This window comes from Gopherus flavomarginatus, chromosome 14 (genome assembly GCF_025201925.1).
Source record: "Gopherus flavomarginatus isolate rGopFla2 chromosome 14, rGopFla2.mat.asm, whole genome shotgun sequence".
NCBI lineage: Eukaryota > Metazoa > Chordata > Testudines > Testudinidae > Gopherus > Gopherus flavomarginatus.
Genome location: NC_066630.1, coordinates 20,020,679 through 20,037,681, shown reverse-complemented (window position 1 = coordinate 20,037,681; position 17,003 = coordinate 20,020,679). Strand labels below are relative to the sequence as shown.

The 17,003-nt window shown below is 41.0% G+C and overlaps 1 protein-coding gene across 2 annotated transcripts in view; it reads right to left on the bottom strand.

The window, feature by feature from the left end:
- PEPD (peptidase D) overlaps positions 1–17,003 on the bottom strand; it is a 225,587-nt gene that overhangs the window by 3,769 nt on the left and 204,815 nt on the right. For both annotated transcript variants that reach the window (XM_050922831.1, XM_050922832.1), the window contains one exon: positions 6,118–6,309. In XM_050922831.1, the coding sequence (XP_050778788.1) occupies positions 6,118–6,309 (192 nt within the window). The remainder of the gene's footprint in view (positions 1–6,117; positions 6,310–17,003) is intronic.

Genomic DNA, 17,003 nt, shown 5'->3' with positions numbered 1-17,003 from the left:
TAATGTAGGCACTGTCCTTCAAACACCACTCTCCTATCAAGTGTGGTGGCATGACCTATTTAGATAGATAAGATTGCACAATTGTGTAACTCCAGCAGCAGACCTTCACGGGGTTGACTCAGTGGACCAAATCCTGCCCGCAGCAGCAGTCTCATGGGTAAAGCCAAGGACACAATGTGGGTTAAATAGTTTTCATCAGCTAAATATGTAACCAGCCTAATACACTGTTTTCCAGACTCACTAATATAGTGAGGTGCTCTGAGCTGGATGTCCTGTGTTGTCTGCCAAGTGAAGGGTGCTGTCACACACATCTAGTTCTTCTCGCTATAATATGTTAAAGCTTCTGAAGGTCTAAAAACACAGTTCTGATTCACATATACAGTTAAACAAACAGTTCAGGTTAACATTATGTCAGACCCCAGACATGGTTGGAAAAGTCACATGGGATACAGCTGCTGGGAGTCCTGCCTGTGAAAGATGGAAAAATATGGCCCATAGAAGCTACTATGCAAATTAAATTAGCATAAGCACTGCAGTCAGATTAAAGGAACTGAGTGTCTGCATTGAGAAGTTTGAGATGGCACTCTGGAGAAGCAGATGGACAGAGGTAAGGTGAGGGATTCTGATGTCTTCCACTGACACACACCAGCATATTTGGTATTTTTAAGGTTACAAGTTTATCACACAAGAAATGTGTATGTTTACACCAAATGGCAACAGAGCACTGAATAGTCTGCAATAGTTATTTCTTATAGATCGTATAGTCTAGTATAAAATCCTACCTGCTGAAAATCCAAAGATCAAGACTGCTACATTACTACATTCCAGCATTACTACAGAGTGACACTTCCTCATTATCTCGGCCTGACCAGTCTCCCCCTTCCTGCACACAGCATGTTCTCATTTCAGCCACACTTTCTATCAATGGTCCATTCCTAATTTATAGACAGTTAATAAATTAGTAGCTATCTTCTATGCAAAACCTTTATAAACATGTTTTTCGGACACTATTAAACTTGCATGATGTGAAATAAGAAGCAGACAAGCATGTTTGTGATGATAATGAATCATTTTTCAATCATTACTAGTAATCTGTTTCATTCTGTAACATCCATTTACCACAAACACAGGAAGTGAGCTCAGCCTTAGGTAAATTAAAAGTAAGTAGAACTACTATTACATTGCTCTGTGAACCAAATAAAAAAGCAATTCAATGCCCCTGTATAGGTGCAAAAAGGAAATTTTTCTGCCTTTTAATTGCACTTAATGTTTATTTCTGAATTAAACAGTGACATTTTGAAAAATAATACCATAACATTAGCATGTTTTCAAGGTCTTGGAATACGTAAAGCAATTTGCTTTTAAATGAGAACAATTTGCAAATCTAAGCAGGAAATAAATTTAAAAATCCATTTAAAATTCAGTTGTGATTCAGTGTTTTTACAGACAGACATATAGAGTTTACATGTTAATTTGGTTGCTAGCTCAATGAACAACTAATGCTATGGGGCAACATGAAGCCTGAGCAGAGACTGAACATAATAGGTCAAAATCAGATTGGATGGTTTTGCCGAATTTTAGAGAAAACATCACATGAACAGCCTAGATCAGTAATCAGCTTATGAGAAATGGAAATCTCAAACCCCAATACATGTGAAAGATAAGCTCGGAGGGTACTGTTTAAAGCTAGGGTATCAGCCTTCCACTTTCCCTTGGGGAAACCAGCCACTTTTCCTGCATGATAAATAAAACCACAGTGGACTTTCTAAACTGGACAATCATTTGTATGATGGAAGCATCTAGAGGACCCAGATGAGACTGGTGCCACGTTGTATTATACACTTTACAAATATCTGATAAGACACAGTCCTTGCCCCACATAACTTCCAATCCAAATAGACAGGACAAAAGACATGAGAAAGAAAATTCATCTTAATTTTACAGGTGGGGAGCTAAGGCACAAAGAAAGAAAGTGACTTGCCTAAGTTCACACTGGAAGTCTGTGGCAGAACAAGGAATTGAACCCAGGTTTCATGAGTCCCAGTCTAGTATTTTACACTCAAGACCATCCTTACTCTCCAAAGTGACACAATTAATAATATAGACTTTAACTTCTTGCCTACCTCCAGGAAAATAGTGATCAAATAAATCCATTTTTGACCCCAAATCAAATCATTAAGTCTGAGCACATTAGTTGCACCCATTAAGTGTGCACGAACCTGTCACATACATGGGTCATTTGGACACCTATGTATAGGACTTGCATATGTGCACTCATTTTGCAGGTGCAGTTTAGGCTCCCAGGGCCGGATTAACCTTTTGTGGGCCCCCTTGGAGGCAATGGAGCATGGCGTGGGGAGGTCAGTCCCCGGAGCAAGGGGCCAGCAAGAGGCAATGGGGTATGGTATGGCAGGGGAGGCCCTGCCCCGCCCAGCGCGAGAGCACTATTTACTAACCAGCAGTTGCCAGATGCACAGTGGCCCACCCGGCCCTGTGCTGCCAGCGTGCCCCTTCCCCTCAGGTTGCCTGACCTCACAGCACCCCCCCAACTCCCTATGGCCAGAGGCTTCTTGGACCCACTATTCCCACCGCCCCCCCTGACCCACCTACAAATGCATAGTGCCCTATGCACCACCCACCCTCCACAGATCCCCCACACCCTAGTGCCCCAACACACACACACAGATCTTCCCTGCCCCTTCACAGCCCAGCACCTGCCCAGACCCACTCCCCTACGCCCTGTCTCCTGGGAGATAACTGTGTTTGCTGGGCTGAGCCAGCAGCGCAGCCAGGGCTGGTCCCAGGGCTGGAAATCACTCCAGCCCCTCGGGAGTGGCGCGATCAGCCAGGCCAGGACCTGCCCCAGCTGGGGTCCCTCAAGATGCACTTGCCTGCAGGGGCCCAGCGAAGCCCTCCACACTGTTCCTCCCACACACACACACCTGGGGCCCCACAGGTGAGGGGAAGCAGAGATTGCCCAGAGCTGGAGGTGCAAGGGGGTCTGGCCGGGGGCTGAGAAGAGCGGGGGGTGTGGCAGAGAGGAGCCCTCGGCCAACCAGTGGGCAGGCTGAGAGGATCAAGTGGTGGGTGGGGGGAGCCTGTGGGGTCTCGGGGCACAGTGCAAGTGGAGCAGGCTGGGGCCCCTTCTGAGCATGGTCCCAGCTTCATGGAGCCACTGTAAACTTGGCACTGGGCACCCACACTGGAGCTCTGTGTTGTCTCTTCTTTCTTACTTTCTCCTGGAACTTTACTTGCATTCTGCTTCCTCTCTCTGGCCAACTCTAAGCATTAGTGGTTAGAATAAAGGCCACAAGCCTTCCTCTCCAATTCTTTCTGTTCTCAACAGTGAAAAGACTAACAAAGGCTCAGGTTCTCTACCAACTGAGATGGGTGGGGATGAGAGAGAGGCTGTCCTGCATTTCTATGCTTCACCATGCTGCCTGGGAGACAAGAATTCCCAGTGGTGGGTCCTCTCCTATGGAAATTGCTCCTGCCAGAAATATGTCTAAGCCTTCAACTGAGCACATTTAGAGTGTGATGAAGCATGCGTGAAAGTTGTTCAACAGTTTCACTACCTAAAATCTCCACAGAAAACAGCACTGGGTGCTGAACAGTTTTGAAAGTCTGGCCACTTATTTACGTGCTCACAGCAGATTCTGGAATCTCCGTCTCTTACTGGCTAAGTTACGCTTTGCAGCATTAAATTAGGGAATTTGCTTCCTTTTTTGGGATTTTTTTTTGCTATTCAAATTAAGTCTTGTAAAGTAAAGCCAGACACTATAGTGATGAGCCTCCTACATTATCATAAATTATTGGTACTGCAGACAACTTTCTGAGATCTTTCTGGTTTGCAGAGGATAATTCTCCCGAAATGTGTTTGGAAGCGATATTAACTCAGCTTGTATAAATGAAAATAAACTAGAATGCAGTTACTAAGAACTAAGTAACATTCATTGGAGATTATCTTTCATCTCCCAGGACTCATGTTAAGAGCTAGAGTTACAAGGACCGTCAAGGTATTTTTATTGTATTACTTTTAAACTTTGCTGTAAAATTTAGATGTATTTCAGTTTTAGAAACTTATTTCAATTTTTTTTCCTGGACAGAATTAAATGATGCCAGCTAGCTGTGTTTGTTTTGTTATTTTAAATAATAAGTGCGGATTGGAAACTGAGGTTGGTAGTTCTTTCCTATGCACCAATCCCCTTGGCAAATTCAGAGGCCCAATCCAGTTCTTCTTAGATGGAAACAGCAGTCATCATTAAGGGAGATAAAGCAAAAATTAGGGAAGGGATTGGATTTTGGGGGCTCATGGAACCCCCTGGAAGGAAACATTTACAGTTCAACACATGAAGAGTGAGTTAGTTGGGCAACAACTTAGCAATGCTGGGCTCATGGATACAAGCAGAAAATGTACTGTTCTACTCCAAACACACATAATGGGAGCCCATGAATCCCCCCACATGCTCTGTCCTGCAGAGTTAAAACGCAAACATGTGTTCCTCCTTTGGGGTGTTTGCACCAATATAGTGAATAATTGGGGGTTTAGCTGAATATTTCCAAGGTAAGAGAGCCAGGATTCAATCCAATTACTAAATGGTTCCCAAAGTCTGTTCTTGGGATAACTAACAAAAACCCAGCCTACTTTTATGGTGGTGGTTAACTGGGACAGGGCGTCTACAGTGTCCCTTTAAAACAGGTTTAATGGTCAAATACAGTATGACATGCTCAAAGTTAGAAAAAGTAGAGTTAAATGTAACACACTCCTTTCATTCATCAGGATCATGACTGGCTGGCAAGTGCTGACAAAAGAAATAACAAGGTAAGATAACATCCCAAATTACACACCAGAGGGTAAAGTCCCACATCGTGTGATAAGATTATATACTTTGGATATAGTACTTTTAAAGCCAGTTGTCTAGTAGATTGGATGACTCAGAGGATTGGTAATGGAATATGGAACCTTTTGTTTCTAGGTTGGCGGTTCAAAGCCAGCTCAGATCAACAGTGGTGAAGCTGTTACTAGCAGATGACTGTTTGGTGGATTATGAAAAATTAGTTGGTGATAGCAATACAGACAATTCCTAAATCACCACCACAGTTGCCACTAACCGTTGTCCTTGCTTAGAGTCAAGCCAAGGAGTGCCGGCTGAACTAAAAGCCTCTCCACCAATTAAGGGATATACTGACAAGGGAAAGCTCTAATTCCTACTGCTTGTGTTGTTTCTTGACTGTGGAAGAACACAGGATTTACAGTCTTCAGAGTGTCAATCTGACACATTTCAAAAATGCTAATTTTGCTAACGAGAAAAAGTATCTGAAGGCATCTAACTGGTTAAATGTTCTAGAGTGAAGTTAGTGAGGTGAGAAGTGTCACAGATAGCATGATGGGAATGAGTCCCTTTGCTTATTCACATACACACTAGCCATTAGGATGTAAATGATAATTTGGGGTCATTAGTGGTGCAAGACTCATACCCCATAGCCTCTATTCTGAGACAGCCATCCTCCTCCATGCACAATCTGCCAGGTAGGCCTTGCAATATGGAGCCTGAGCAGCCAAGGTCAAACTTACATGCTCATGAAAACCCTGAACTTCCCTATATAGCATCTCACCATTCTTGGTGCACAGGTTTCAGGACAACTATAATCCTCCTCAAGTACTTTTTCAGTTCTTTACTAATGCCATGCTGGATTAAGGAACACAAGGCTTTCCTTCCACAGCAGAAGTGAACAATTCTCTTTGTGTTGCTGGCTTGAGAAGAAACTAAGTCAGCAATATGAACCTTAGTATCTTGTTTCATAATGTACAAGTTTCTTTGCCTCAGCCTGTAGACATGCCACCTATTTAACGTGCAGCCAGTTAGTGATGGAGGAGAGTACTTCTATCAGTGAAGAAAATGGGCCTCCAGTTAATCTGAGGTGAATGAGTTAAAGAACGAATTCAGAAAGCATGCAGTTGGGCTGAGGGATCCAAATGAGAGAGTGCCCTCTACAGAAGTAGTTTCCTTCATAACGTATTACATTTTCTAAAACAAAATTTCTTCCTGCACATGCATGAAAGGACAAAGCCAAAAATCTGACAGAACCATTATCTAACCCAGTGAAGTTACTCACCCCACCAAATCTTCGAAAACGCTGCAGGACTTCATTATTGATGAAACAAGACTGTGAAGGATCATTGAGTGCTTGGTCCAACAGGTGGTCAATAAAGTAAATGCCTGGTTCCACGGTCAGCACCATGCCTTCCTTAAGAATGCGGGCAGTTCTCAAACTTTTGAGGCCTGGCAGGTCAATGCGGTCAACTCCCTAGGAAAGAAGCATTTGTTTTAAATGACAGAAAAATAAACCCACAGTTAGCCTTTTATTATAACTCTTCTGTGTTGAGTCCTCTAAGGATGTATGAAAACCCAGAAAAGCTAGAAACAGAGTTGGAAGTGGAGGACTGAAATAACACAATACAACCATCTCTGTCTTAACTTTCACATCCATTTGCACTTCAAACAAATAGATTCACTTTAAATTCAGCTGTGTAAACGGAGCTTTTTTTCCACTGTGTAAATGCTGGCTCACCATTTTACTTGGTATTGAACTCCCACCTTGTTTACCTCTTTAGAAAAATAAAAACTATTTGTATTATTTCTTCCCCCTGCACCCTTTCTAAAGCATTTCCAATGTAACATTTTAAAATAAGTTATAAATCTTGAAAAACGGGCCCATTTTATTGCTGAAGGAATTGAATTATGGAGCATGAGACAATTCTCTAAGGTTATGCAAATCAATATCCTTATTGAATGTTATTAAAATGCAGGTATGACCGTGATTCAAAAAGCAGTGAGTCTACAACAGTTCTCACCTTGAGTGACTTCACAACGGCAGTCCATTTGGAACTAGATTTTTTCAGATTCAGACTTTCAGGCAACATGAGACTGACTGATTTTACTGAAAACATAGTCGAAGCAATCAAGTTCTGACAAGTAAAACACTCTCTTCTTTCCAAGAGTTGGTGAAGTACAATGATATATGAAGACATGCTTAATCAAGAAATTAGAAACATTGCAGAGACTGGTTGAGGATATTAATAATCTTCCCCAAAACGTGCCAGGTATTGCAACACTTGAATAAAAATAAATCCCACTCTCTTCAATTAAAACATCAAAATCCTTTGTGTCTTCAGCACAGTTTCAGCAGCAAAATATTGTGATGACCAATATATGGATCATAGGGCTGGCAAGCCTGCTAGCACTGACATATGTAAAGTTAAGAACCTGTATTTCCACTGAAGCCAATGGGACTACTCATGTGAGTAGAGTCAAGCATGAATGGAAGTGTTTGCAGGATAAGGATATTCTCCTCTCTGGTCTTCACAGAGCTTTGCTAATTCATCCCTTAAAGCTAATATCCTTGTCCACAGTGGGCTTGAAACTGTTAGTACAGCTATGCATAATGGTGCAGTGAACACTTCCTTTCTCCAGGTATTAAGCAGGTTTCCTCTCCAGTAACTTCAGCCTTTGTCAGCTGAGGGACAGAGGCTAGGCATAATAATGAACCAAGGTATGTCAGGTGGCAGAATGAGGGGCCTGAATCAGCCATATTTTAGTTTTCAGTGAACTGTCCCCTTTCAAAGTGTATAATACTCACATTACCCCTATTTGCTCAAAAGCTCTGATTTTCAGTTCAGAGAAAGTTTATTTCTCATCAATACTAAATGGCAATTTCAAGCAATAAAGTTTATTTTATTTTTGCCAGTCACCTAAACTGTATTTGGGGTTTCCCGTTTTGGGTATTTAGTCTCTTCTCACGTATGATGTCTACCCTGGCAAATATTTTCAAAGGTGGGTGCGTAATTCATATTTAAGGAGCTAAAAGAATGGCCTGATTTTCAGATGTGATTTTCACCTCTATCACTGACTTCAGTGGCAATTGTGGGTACTGCAGCCTCTGAAAATAAGGCCACTGTTATTTAGGAATCGTGTTTTGAACATTTCCAGTGTATATTTGATAAACCCAGTCTTGTTTGTTTGCTTTCATGAGTTTTGATCAGGATTTTATGATTATTATTCACCAGGATTAATCTAAAACAGGGCAGCTCAGATGTAATCATCTTGCTGAGCTATGATTGGGAGACAATCACTATTTAGAATTTGTATATGTCTTAAATGCTGAAATGATCAATACGTTACTTATTTAAGATCTATTTATAATTGAACAGAGATGGAGCATCTTTCCTTCACTGCTGTCCTGTGAGCAATGTCATCTTGGTCTCATTTTGTAATGCTTAAAGCCAAGGAAATAAGGGCATCCAGTTTTGTGGATTCATCTCTTTCATGAGCTGTAAAGAATTAGATTAGTAGAGGGGCCGTTTGGAGTTTTTACAAATATATCTAAGCAGCTTTATACAAACTTCCCCTGAACTAACACACCATATTTGACTTTTATCTCCCCAATTTTGGTTTTAAATTCCTTTTTGCAAACCATTCCAAGCCATTTGCTAGATAAATTGATATACAATGAAAATAACCCAGATGCCAAAAAAAAAAACTCTGAAGGCATCATTGACACTGTTTTTGTAATTATTACTTTCCACTTAAAACAAATGAGATGAGACACATTTTCTTATAAAAAAGTATTGGTGCTCACTGTTAAGATCTTTAAGTTCAGCTTTTAGAACAAGGCACAGATGCTTTATCTGTCCTGCTTGCAGTCAAATACTGCTTTTAACACTTCCTCCCCAGAGATGACAAATGTTTGCTATCAATACGCACAAAGTAATTTACAACTGCTCTCGTGGCAATCTGCTGTTTTTTGACAGCAACGTATTTTTGCTCTAAGTTCCAATCCCAGGTTCTTTAGATTTTAGTAGCGGCTGGGGACGTGGTTATGGGATAAGGCTAAATTTGTGCACCAAACTGTCATGGGAGACAAACTCCAGCAGAGAGTAAAGATTGGGGAGATCAGATTTTCAAAGTTACAGATCAGGAACCCTGTTGCTGGGGCCGAAGTAGGGGAGTTAATGGCACTCTTTGGGGGATGGGGGGGCAGCAATGTGTGCACTGGAGGGTTTGGCAATGTGTGAAAGAAAAAGGAAATAAGACCAGTTCCTCCTCTTCCTCTCTCAACCTAAGAGCACCCTCCTTTTCCCATGTGTAAGGCAGAACTAGTTAGTAGCTTATTAGCGGCCTCGCACGTGGGGAAGGAAAAGGGGCAGAGTATCAATATGTGACAGGTTAAGGTGGAAGAGATCTTGCTGTCTCTCTAGGTACATTCAGGGTATGTCTACATCACAACTGGAAGTGTGATTGCAGCTTGGTAGACATGCCCACATTAGCTGTAATCTAGCTAACGAGTTAAAAAAGGCAGCAAGACATAGTGGCATAGAGCCTGGCCTGGGCTAGCAACATAGTAAGTACTCTGGGTTCCAGAAGCGCTTGTACAACCGATGCCACCATATCTACACTGATATTTTTAGCCACATTAAACTAGATTACAATTAGCACAGGTATGCCTATCTAAACTGCAATCCCCATCCATTGCAGTGTAGACATACCCGTATCATGCTCACCACTCTGATATTTGAGTACCTTACACGGTACCAGGTTTTTTAGACATACTAGCACTCATCTCATTCGTTATCAAATTCATCAGCTCAGGTGGCTGGCAGCTTCTCTGAGCGTGTCTACACTGCAATTAAAAACCCGCAGCTGGTCTGTGCTTGCCAGGCTTGTGGGGCCCAGGTTAAGGGACTGTTTAATTGCGGTGTAGACATTCAGGCTTGGACTGCAGCCCGAGCTCTGGGACCCTCACACCTCGCAGCCCAAGATCTACACCACAATTAAACAGACATTTAGCCCAACCCTGGTTTTTAATTGCAGTGTAGACATATCCTTTAGAAGCAGAGTCTGCTGAGGCTATTTACAAAAACTGGGCTAGACTAACTCTTTTCTGTAAAACTGGCAGGGTCCCTGGTACAGGCCTGAAAATAGGAATACTGCTGTTTCCAGGGCCATCCTACTAAAGATCATATTGTATTGGGTGCATAACCTGGTGGGCAAAATATGTCCCATTGACCCCAGAATCCTCCGTTAGATTTTCTCCCTTTTATAAGTTAAGTTTCCATACAGCATTCTCATCCAAATAACTAACACCTTGAATCAAGCACTGAATACTCTCTATAGCATTGCTGCTTGTTGAGAGCTGAACTGGAGGATCAAAATGAAAGTGCTGCATCACTAGACTTTATTATGTGTATTTCAGTAGTGCCTAGGAGCCCTAGTCATGGACCAAGACCCCATTTTGCTAGGTGCTGTACAAGCAACAAAAAGGCAATCCCTGCCCCAAAGTGAAATGTAGAACAACAGTACAGTAAACATTTTATCACCCATGCACCTAAAAAGGTACATTCAGTGGTATCTTGGGAAGCCTTGCTTTTGAAGAACTGTTTATCTTATTGTACACATCAAGCAACAAACAGTATCCAAAACCATAGTCTAGCCCTGTGACTTTATTTTGAAGTTCTATTTGCATTTGAAAATTGGTTCAGGCCCACGGTAAGCACAGATGTATGACACTGTCATTTGCAAGTGTTCTCCTGCCAAGAACATTGGATTCCAATTAATGGTTCATGTAAGGTAACAAAAAACAGCAAATCTAGGCAACAAGAACTGTCAAGGGAACAACAGAATTATTATGTAAACTGAGTATTCTACTATGTGATCAAAATAAAAGTTCAAATTAAGATAAGTGGGCAGTAATATGAAATACAGATTTCTTTTGGAATAAAAAGGAAATTCAGAGGTGAAAAAAGACATTGATTATCTCTTAGTAAAAGGATCCAATTAAAACTAAAGGGCGGCCTCAGTACATGGACATCTTGCCATCATCAGGAGTTGATAAGAATAAAAATAACAATAACACAATATCTTATATTTATAATTACTTTTTCCACTAAGGGATCCAAAGTGTTTTATTAACTTAGAGTCCAGTCCTGGTAACGTTACCAGATGTAATGCTTATATGTAATTGGGTAATTCCAGTGAGGTTAGTGTCCCCAGTCCGTGGGTCCTCGAGTTGTGTTTGGCACAGGACCTAAGAGGGAGCCCCAGGCATGTGTTAGCTGTATCAGCTGCTAATGGCTCCCCAGGAGCCATTATATCAGACAGAGATTGCCTGAGTGTAGAGATGCTCTGGTCACATCCTTCCACAGTTCTCACAGAGAATCCATATCAGCCTGATTAGGATAGCTCAAAGTGGCTGTAGCAGGTACCAAGATCTGGTCCAATATCACTATTTGTAGTTGTAAACTCCGGGCAATATTCACAGGGCTAGGCTCTTAGACTGTTTCAAACTATACATTGGTACTTTTTCTTATTAAGTTGCCATGGGATCTTTAGCTAGCACAAGTTGTTGGGATCTCAATTTTAGATCACATCCAGTGCACTGCAATCATGACTATGTTCTCTAATTAAAAATTAAATATTTAAATAATCATACTAACAACATTTATATTATACTAAATCTATATTAAAAATAAGAGTTAAGTTGTTCTATCAGTCACCCATTCTTCACATCTATGTCTAATGAGCTCATTTATTGTAGGGGGTGGGGGGAAAGAGTCCTGAATGGCTAACAATAAAATAAAACCTTGAATTTCATACAATTTGTCTCTTGGTCCTTTCTCCCTAAATCTTTGGTTCTCTTGTTCAGTGAATTAAGTAATCTCCAGTTACCATTCTGTCTGGGTTTTATCGACAGCCCTAGCAGACTCCAGCCAGCTAAAGGAGCTGCTAGTCAACAGAGTTTGAAACTGACAGCAGGTTAGATGAGTACCTGCTTCAAACTCCATATAATTCTCCTGGTACCTGGGAGACACAGTTTCCTTTTCTGGAGGATAATATAAATACTTGTCAGAGCTTTTGGGATGCAACTAAAAGTTAACACTGGGGAAACTGAGACCACAATGTAATTTAGCTATTTTTATATTAAAAAGTTTTTCTTCTTTTCATAGGTACCAAGCTTGGCATGAAGTTTAAAAGGTACTCTAAACTTTCCTTGCAATAACGGGAAGAGCATCAGGAAGCAGAATTATCTGTCATTTATTACAAGTAGCACTGGATGTTTGGAGTCAGGTACAGTGGGATTTTAATCTACTCCTGTAATTTGGTTCTGATCTTAACTTTCCACGTCATTTCTGCTTCCCCATTCTCAGATGTCATAAGTTCTCCTGCTGCCATTATGAAAGTACTGGAAAATACTGAATGTTTTATTCTATTTCAACAGATTTAATTCAAATCAGGAATGAGTGTAAATGGCAGATACTGAATGGTAAAATCACCATGTTGGCAGCTACAATATAATCAGAAAGAATAGGAGAACATTAATACCCAATGTTTTAATACTCAAATGACTTTTTTTTGTTCCAGACAGAGAACATCTGTAGGATATTCTGGGCTTTTTCTTTTGTGGGCCTTTTGTCATTAATGTTGATAGGAATTGCCTTTCTAAGAACCCAAAGGCACAAAACTGGAAACTCACCCCATAGTAATACTTTTTACAGCTTATTTTCTGTGTATTGTTTAAAAGATAACTACACCTCTACACCGATATAACACTGTCCTCGGGAGCCAAAAAATCTTACCGCGTTATAGGTGAAACTGCGTTATACTGAACTTGCTGTAATTCGCTGGAGTGCACAGCCCTGTCCCCCCTCAGAGCACTGCTTTACCGTGTTATATCCAAATTTGTGTTATATCGACTCACATTATATTGGGGTAGAGGTGTACATTATCACAATCAGTAAATTGCTCTGAATACACCACCTATATGTACGTTAGTCCTTGTTTAAAAACAGAGATGGACTGACACTGCAAAATTCAGATCTAAACTCCCTCTCCCAGATGTAAAGGTTTTTTGACTGAGTATTAATTAAAAAGAAACACAAAACAAAATCAGTTTCCTGATATTCAAATGAAGGGGTAAAGGCCCTGAGAAGTCAAAGTTTCATAACTTGGTAGGTAAGGGGCTGCACTGTATCATGAATGAGCTTTCTTCCTTTTCTGTTTATGTTAAAAACCGTTTTTTCTACTACAACCTGTAAATTCAAAAACTTTAGAATAAGCCCTCGCAGAAAAGGCCTTTGGGACTTGATAGAGAATGATAACCAGGGCCGGTGCAAGGATGTTTGTGCCCTAGGCGAAACTTCCACCTTGCACCCTCCCCACCCCCGCGCCCCCACCCTGAGGCACTCCCCCACGGCAGCTCCCCCCACGCGGCAGCTCCCCACCCCCCACCCTGAGGGCACCCCCCCCGCCCCATCTCACCCCTGCTCCGTGCAAGAGCACAAGCACCCTGACCATGCCATGGCTGCTTCACTTCTCCCACCTCCCAGGCTTGCGGTGCCTATGCTGATTGGCAACACAAGCCTGGGAGGTGGGAGAAGTGAAGCAACCACGGCGTGCTCGGGGAGGAGGCAGGGCACGGGTGCGCTGGGGCGGGGAGTTCCCCTGCGTGCCGCTCCCGCCCCTAGTTGCTGCAGGCGGCCCTTCGCGCGCTCCCCCGCCCCAGCTCCCTTCACCTAAATGCCAGCGGCGAGCGGGTGGCTGAAGATCCGGCTGCCGCAGTCGCTGCTGAAGAAAATGGCGTCCCCCAAATCCTAGTGCTCTGGGCGACTGCCTAGGTCGCCTAAATGGTTGCACTGGCCCTGATGACAACTTTTCTCCACATCTGTAAAATTACATAGCCAGGGTATAATACTCCATTAAAATTATATAGGTTGCTTTAAAAGTCTTATAGAAAGGACCTATTCTGTACTAAACACCTTGGTTTTTCAGGCTAATTTCTGTAGAACCTGATTGGTTTCATCCCTATTAAAGTCTATAGGATTTTTCCATATGGGAAGCCTTTGCAAATTTTCTTCTTGGCAATACTTTTCCTGCTCATTGCCAAGATGGCCCACATTGCAGTATACTGCAGAAAAGGGGCTGAATGAAAATGAAAAGATAAAGAAAGAGTAGCGAGTACCTCCTTATCTTCACTCCAGATACACAATTTATTACAGTGATAATGATGAACTCAGAACTAACCCTACACAAGTGATTGTCAAAGGGGAATCATCTTCAAACGAGTGAGCTAACAGTAGCGTTCCACATGGATCAGTTCTTGGCCCTATGCTATTTTAACATTTTTATTAATGACCTGAAAGAAAACAAAATCACTACTGATATAAAGTTTGCCCATGACACACAAATTGTGGGAGTGATAAATAATGAGGAGGACAGGTCCCTGGTACAGAACAATCTGGATCATTTGGTAAGCAGGGTGCAAGCAAACAATATGCATTTTAGTATGGCTAATTGTAAATGTATACATCTAGGAACAAGGAACATATGCAATTAAGACCAGAGATGTTCAAAGTAAAGATACATTCTACAACTTTTTTTTTTTTTTTATAACTTGAGATGTCCAAGGGACAGCTGTTAACCCAATTTAAATTAACTGATTTGTTATTGCAGAACACCTTAAAATATACTTAGTGTTTTACAGAGCCTTACAGCCAATCAATACAACATGAAATTGAAACACCTCAAGAATCAAGAGACAAGGAATTGGGATTTAAAAGAAAATTTCAACCATGTCTTCCAATGTAAAACGTTTAACATTTTTCAATTGAACAGGCTCAAATCCTCATTTATATCTCATAAGGAATTTACTCAGAAAACAAATGAAAGTGTGGGGGAAAACTGTATCCATGATTAAATGTTATGGTTGACGCCAAACCTAATGGAGATTTCATATTCTGAAGTTAGCTTTTTCTGACTAAGGGCCAGATTTTCCTGAAGCACTTAGCATATAGCACTGGGCCCAGATTTTCAGGCCTGCTCAACTCCCATTTAGGACCCTAAATGAAGCAGCCAAATTTTCAAAAGTGTTCAGTATCCAGCAGCTCCCATCAAGAAGTACGCTATTTAGAGCAAGGTTTTCCATGAGGGCGGCTCACTGCAGAGAACTTCTTAAAACCAGGGCACTTATTTAGATCTTTAAATGGGAGCTGTTAGGTGCTAAATTCTTTGGAAAATCTGGCCATAAATGTAGTTTATATACCACCAACATTGTTTGCCAAAACTAAAAGCTTTTACAAAGCAACAAAAGAAAGATAATATATATTTTGAACAAAACATTATTTTTATAGGATATTTGCATATATTTTGCAGTGTTGCTGTCAGGGTAAGAAAGTGCTTACCGAATGCTGCATGTAAAAGCTGCTTACTGGAAAAAAATATTACTGCCAATTTTGCAAAAACCTGGCTACTAATGAATAACTAATCTAAGATGACAATGTCTGGAATCAGTTTTTGGAACACAGCATACTTTGTGATGGATAGAAATTAGGAGATGAAAAACTTACTGTATTATTCCAAATTTAGCTGCTTATACTTGAAAAATAGTTGAATAATAAGTACTTGGAAAGTTTTTCTTTTTTAAAATAATTTTTAATGCTTTCAAAAATTCTCTCAGCCAAAAGCAAGTAACTTCTTCTTAGCTAATTAGAATATAGGACAGGATACGGCAAGCATGTGCATAGTGTGTAATAAGCACACAAACAGCATTGTGAAATTCCTCATAAAAGCAGCCTACTTGGTGAATGTTAAACACACCAAAAGAACTTCACAATCTATAAAATATATTTAAAATGTATCATCTCCTCATAAGAAAATGAAACATAGCCAAGACCCTTCTTTTAGTTAACATGGACAAGCGGTGTGTTCATGCTGCAGTGTCCAACTGTGTATATTTATAATTTAATTAAGAAAAATACAGTAGAAAGGTTGATGGTTAATTCAGATGTGTGCAGAATTACTTGCATTGATTTCCTGATACAACACTGGTAGTATTAAAGCCTAAACTCTGCATAGAATTCACAGAGGCAGATGTTAAAGTGCCTCAGAGATCAAAATTTTAAAAGTTTTCTTCCTCTCCCCAAACTCCCAATCCATCATATTTTCAAAACCAAACTAATTTTGGCCCTGTAATTTTACATGCTCAATCACTTGTAGATAGAGTTATCTAGTCATCTGAAATGTGAACATAATAGAGGAATAACCATAATGGGTCAAAGCAATGGACCATCTAGCCCAATATCCTTTCTTCCAACAACAGACAGTGCCAGATTTTTCAAAGGGAACCAATAGAATAGAGCAATTATTGAGTGATCCATCCCGTCATTCAGTCCCAGCTTCTGGCAGTGAGAGGTTTAGAGGGACAGCGCACAGGATTGCATACCTGACCATCTTGCTGGACCTATCCTCCAAGAATGTATCTAATTCTTTTTGGAACCCAGTTATATTTTTGGCCTTCACAACATCCCCTGGCAATGAGTTCCACAGGTTGACTGTACATAGTATGAAGAAGTACTTCCTTGTTTTTGTTTTAAGCTTGTTTCCTCTGAATTTCATTGGGTGACCTCTGCTTCTTATGTTATGTGAAGGAGTAAATAGCACTCCCTTATTCACTTTCTCCACACCATTCATGATTTTATAAGTCTCTACCATATCCCCCCCCTTAGGATTCTCTTTTCTAAGAGCTAGTCTATACTACCGCAGTAAATCGATCTAAGTTATGCGAATAACGTAAGTGAAGTCGATGTAGTTAGATCCACTTACCACGGTGGCTACATTGTGCCGTGTCGACAGGAGAGTGTCTCTTGTCAACTTCCCTTATGCTTCTCGGGGAGATGGGAGTACACAAATCGATGGGAGAGTGCTCACCCATCGATTTAGTGTGTCTTCACCAAATCCGCTAAATCAACATTGATTGGCATGGCATGCATGGATTACAGCAGTGCCAATCTACCAGTGCCCTAAAATGAACTGTCCTAGTCCTTTTAATCTCTCCTTACATGAAACCTGCTCCATATCCCTCCATACCCCAGTTTTGTTGCCCTTCTCTGTACTTTTTCCAATTCTAATATATCTTTTTTGAGCTGGGCTGTTCAGAACTGCATGCAGTAT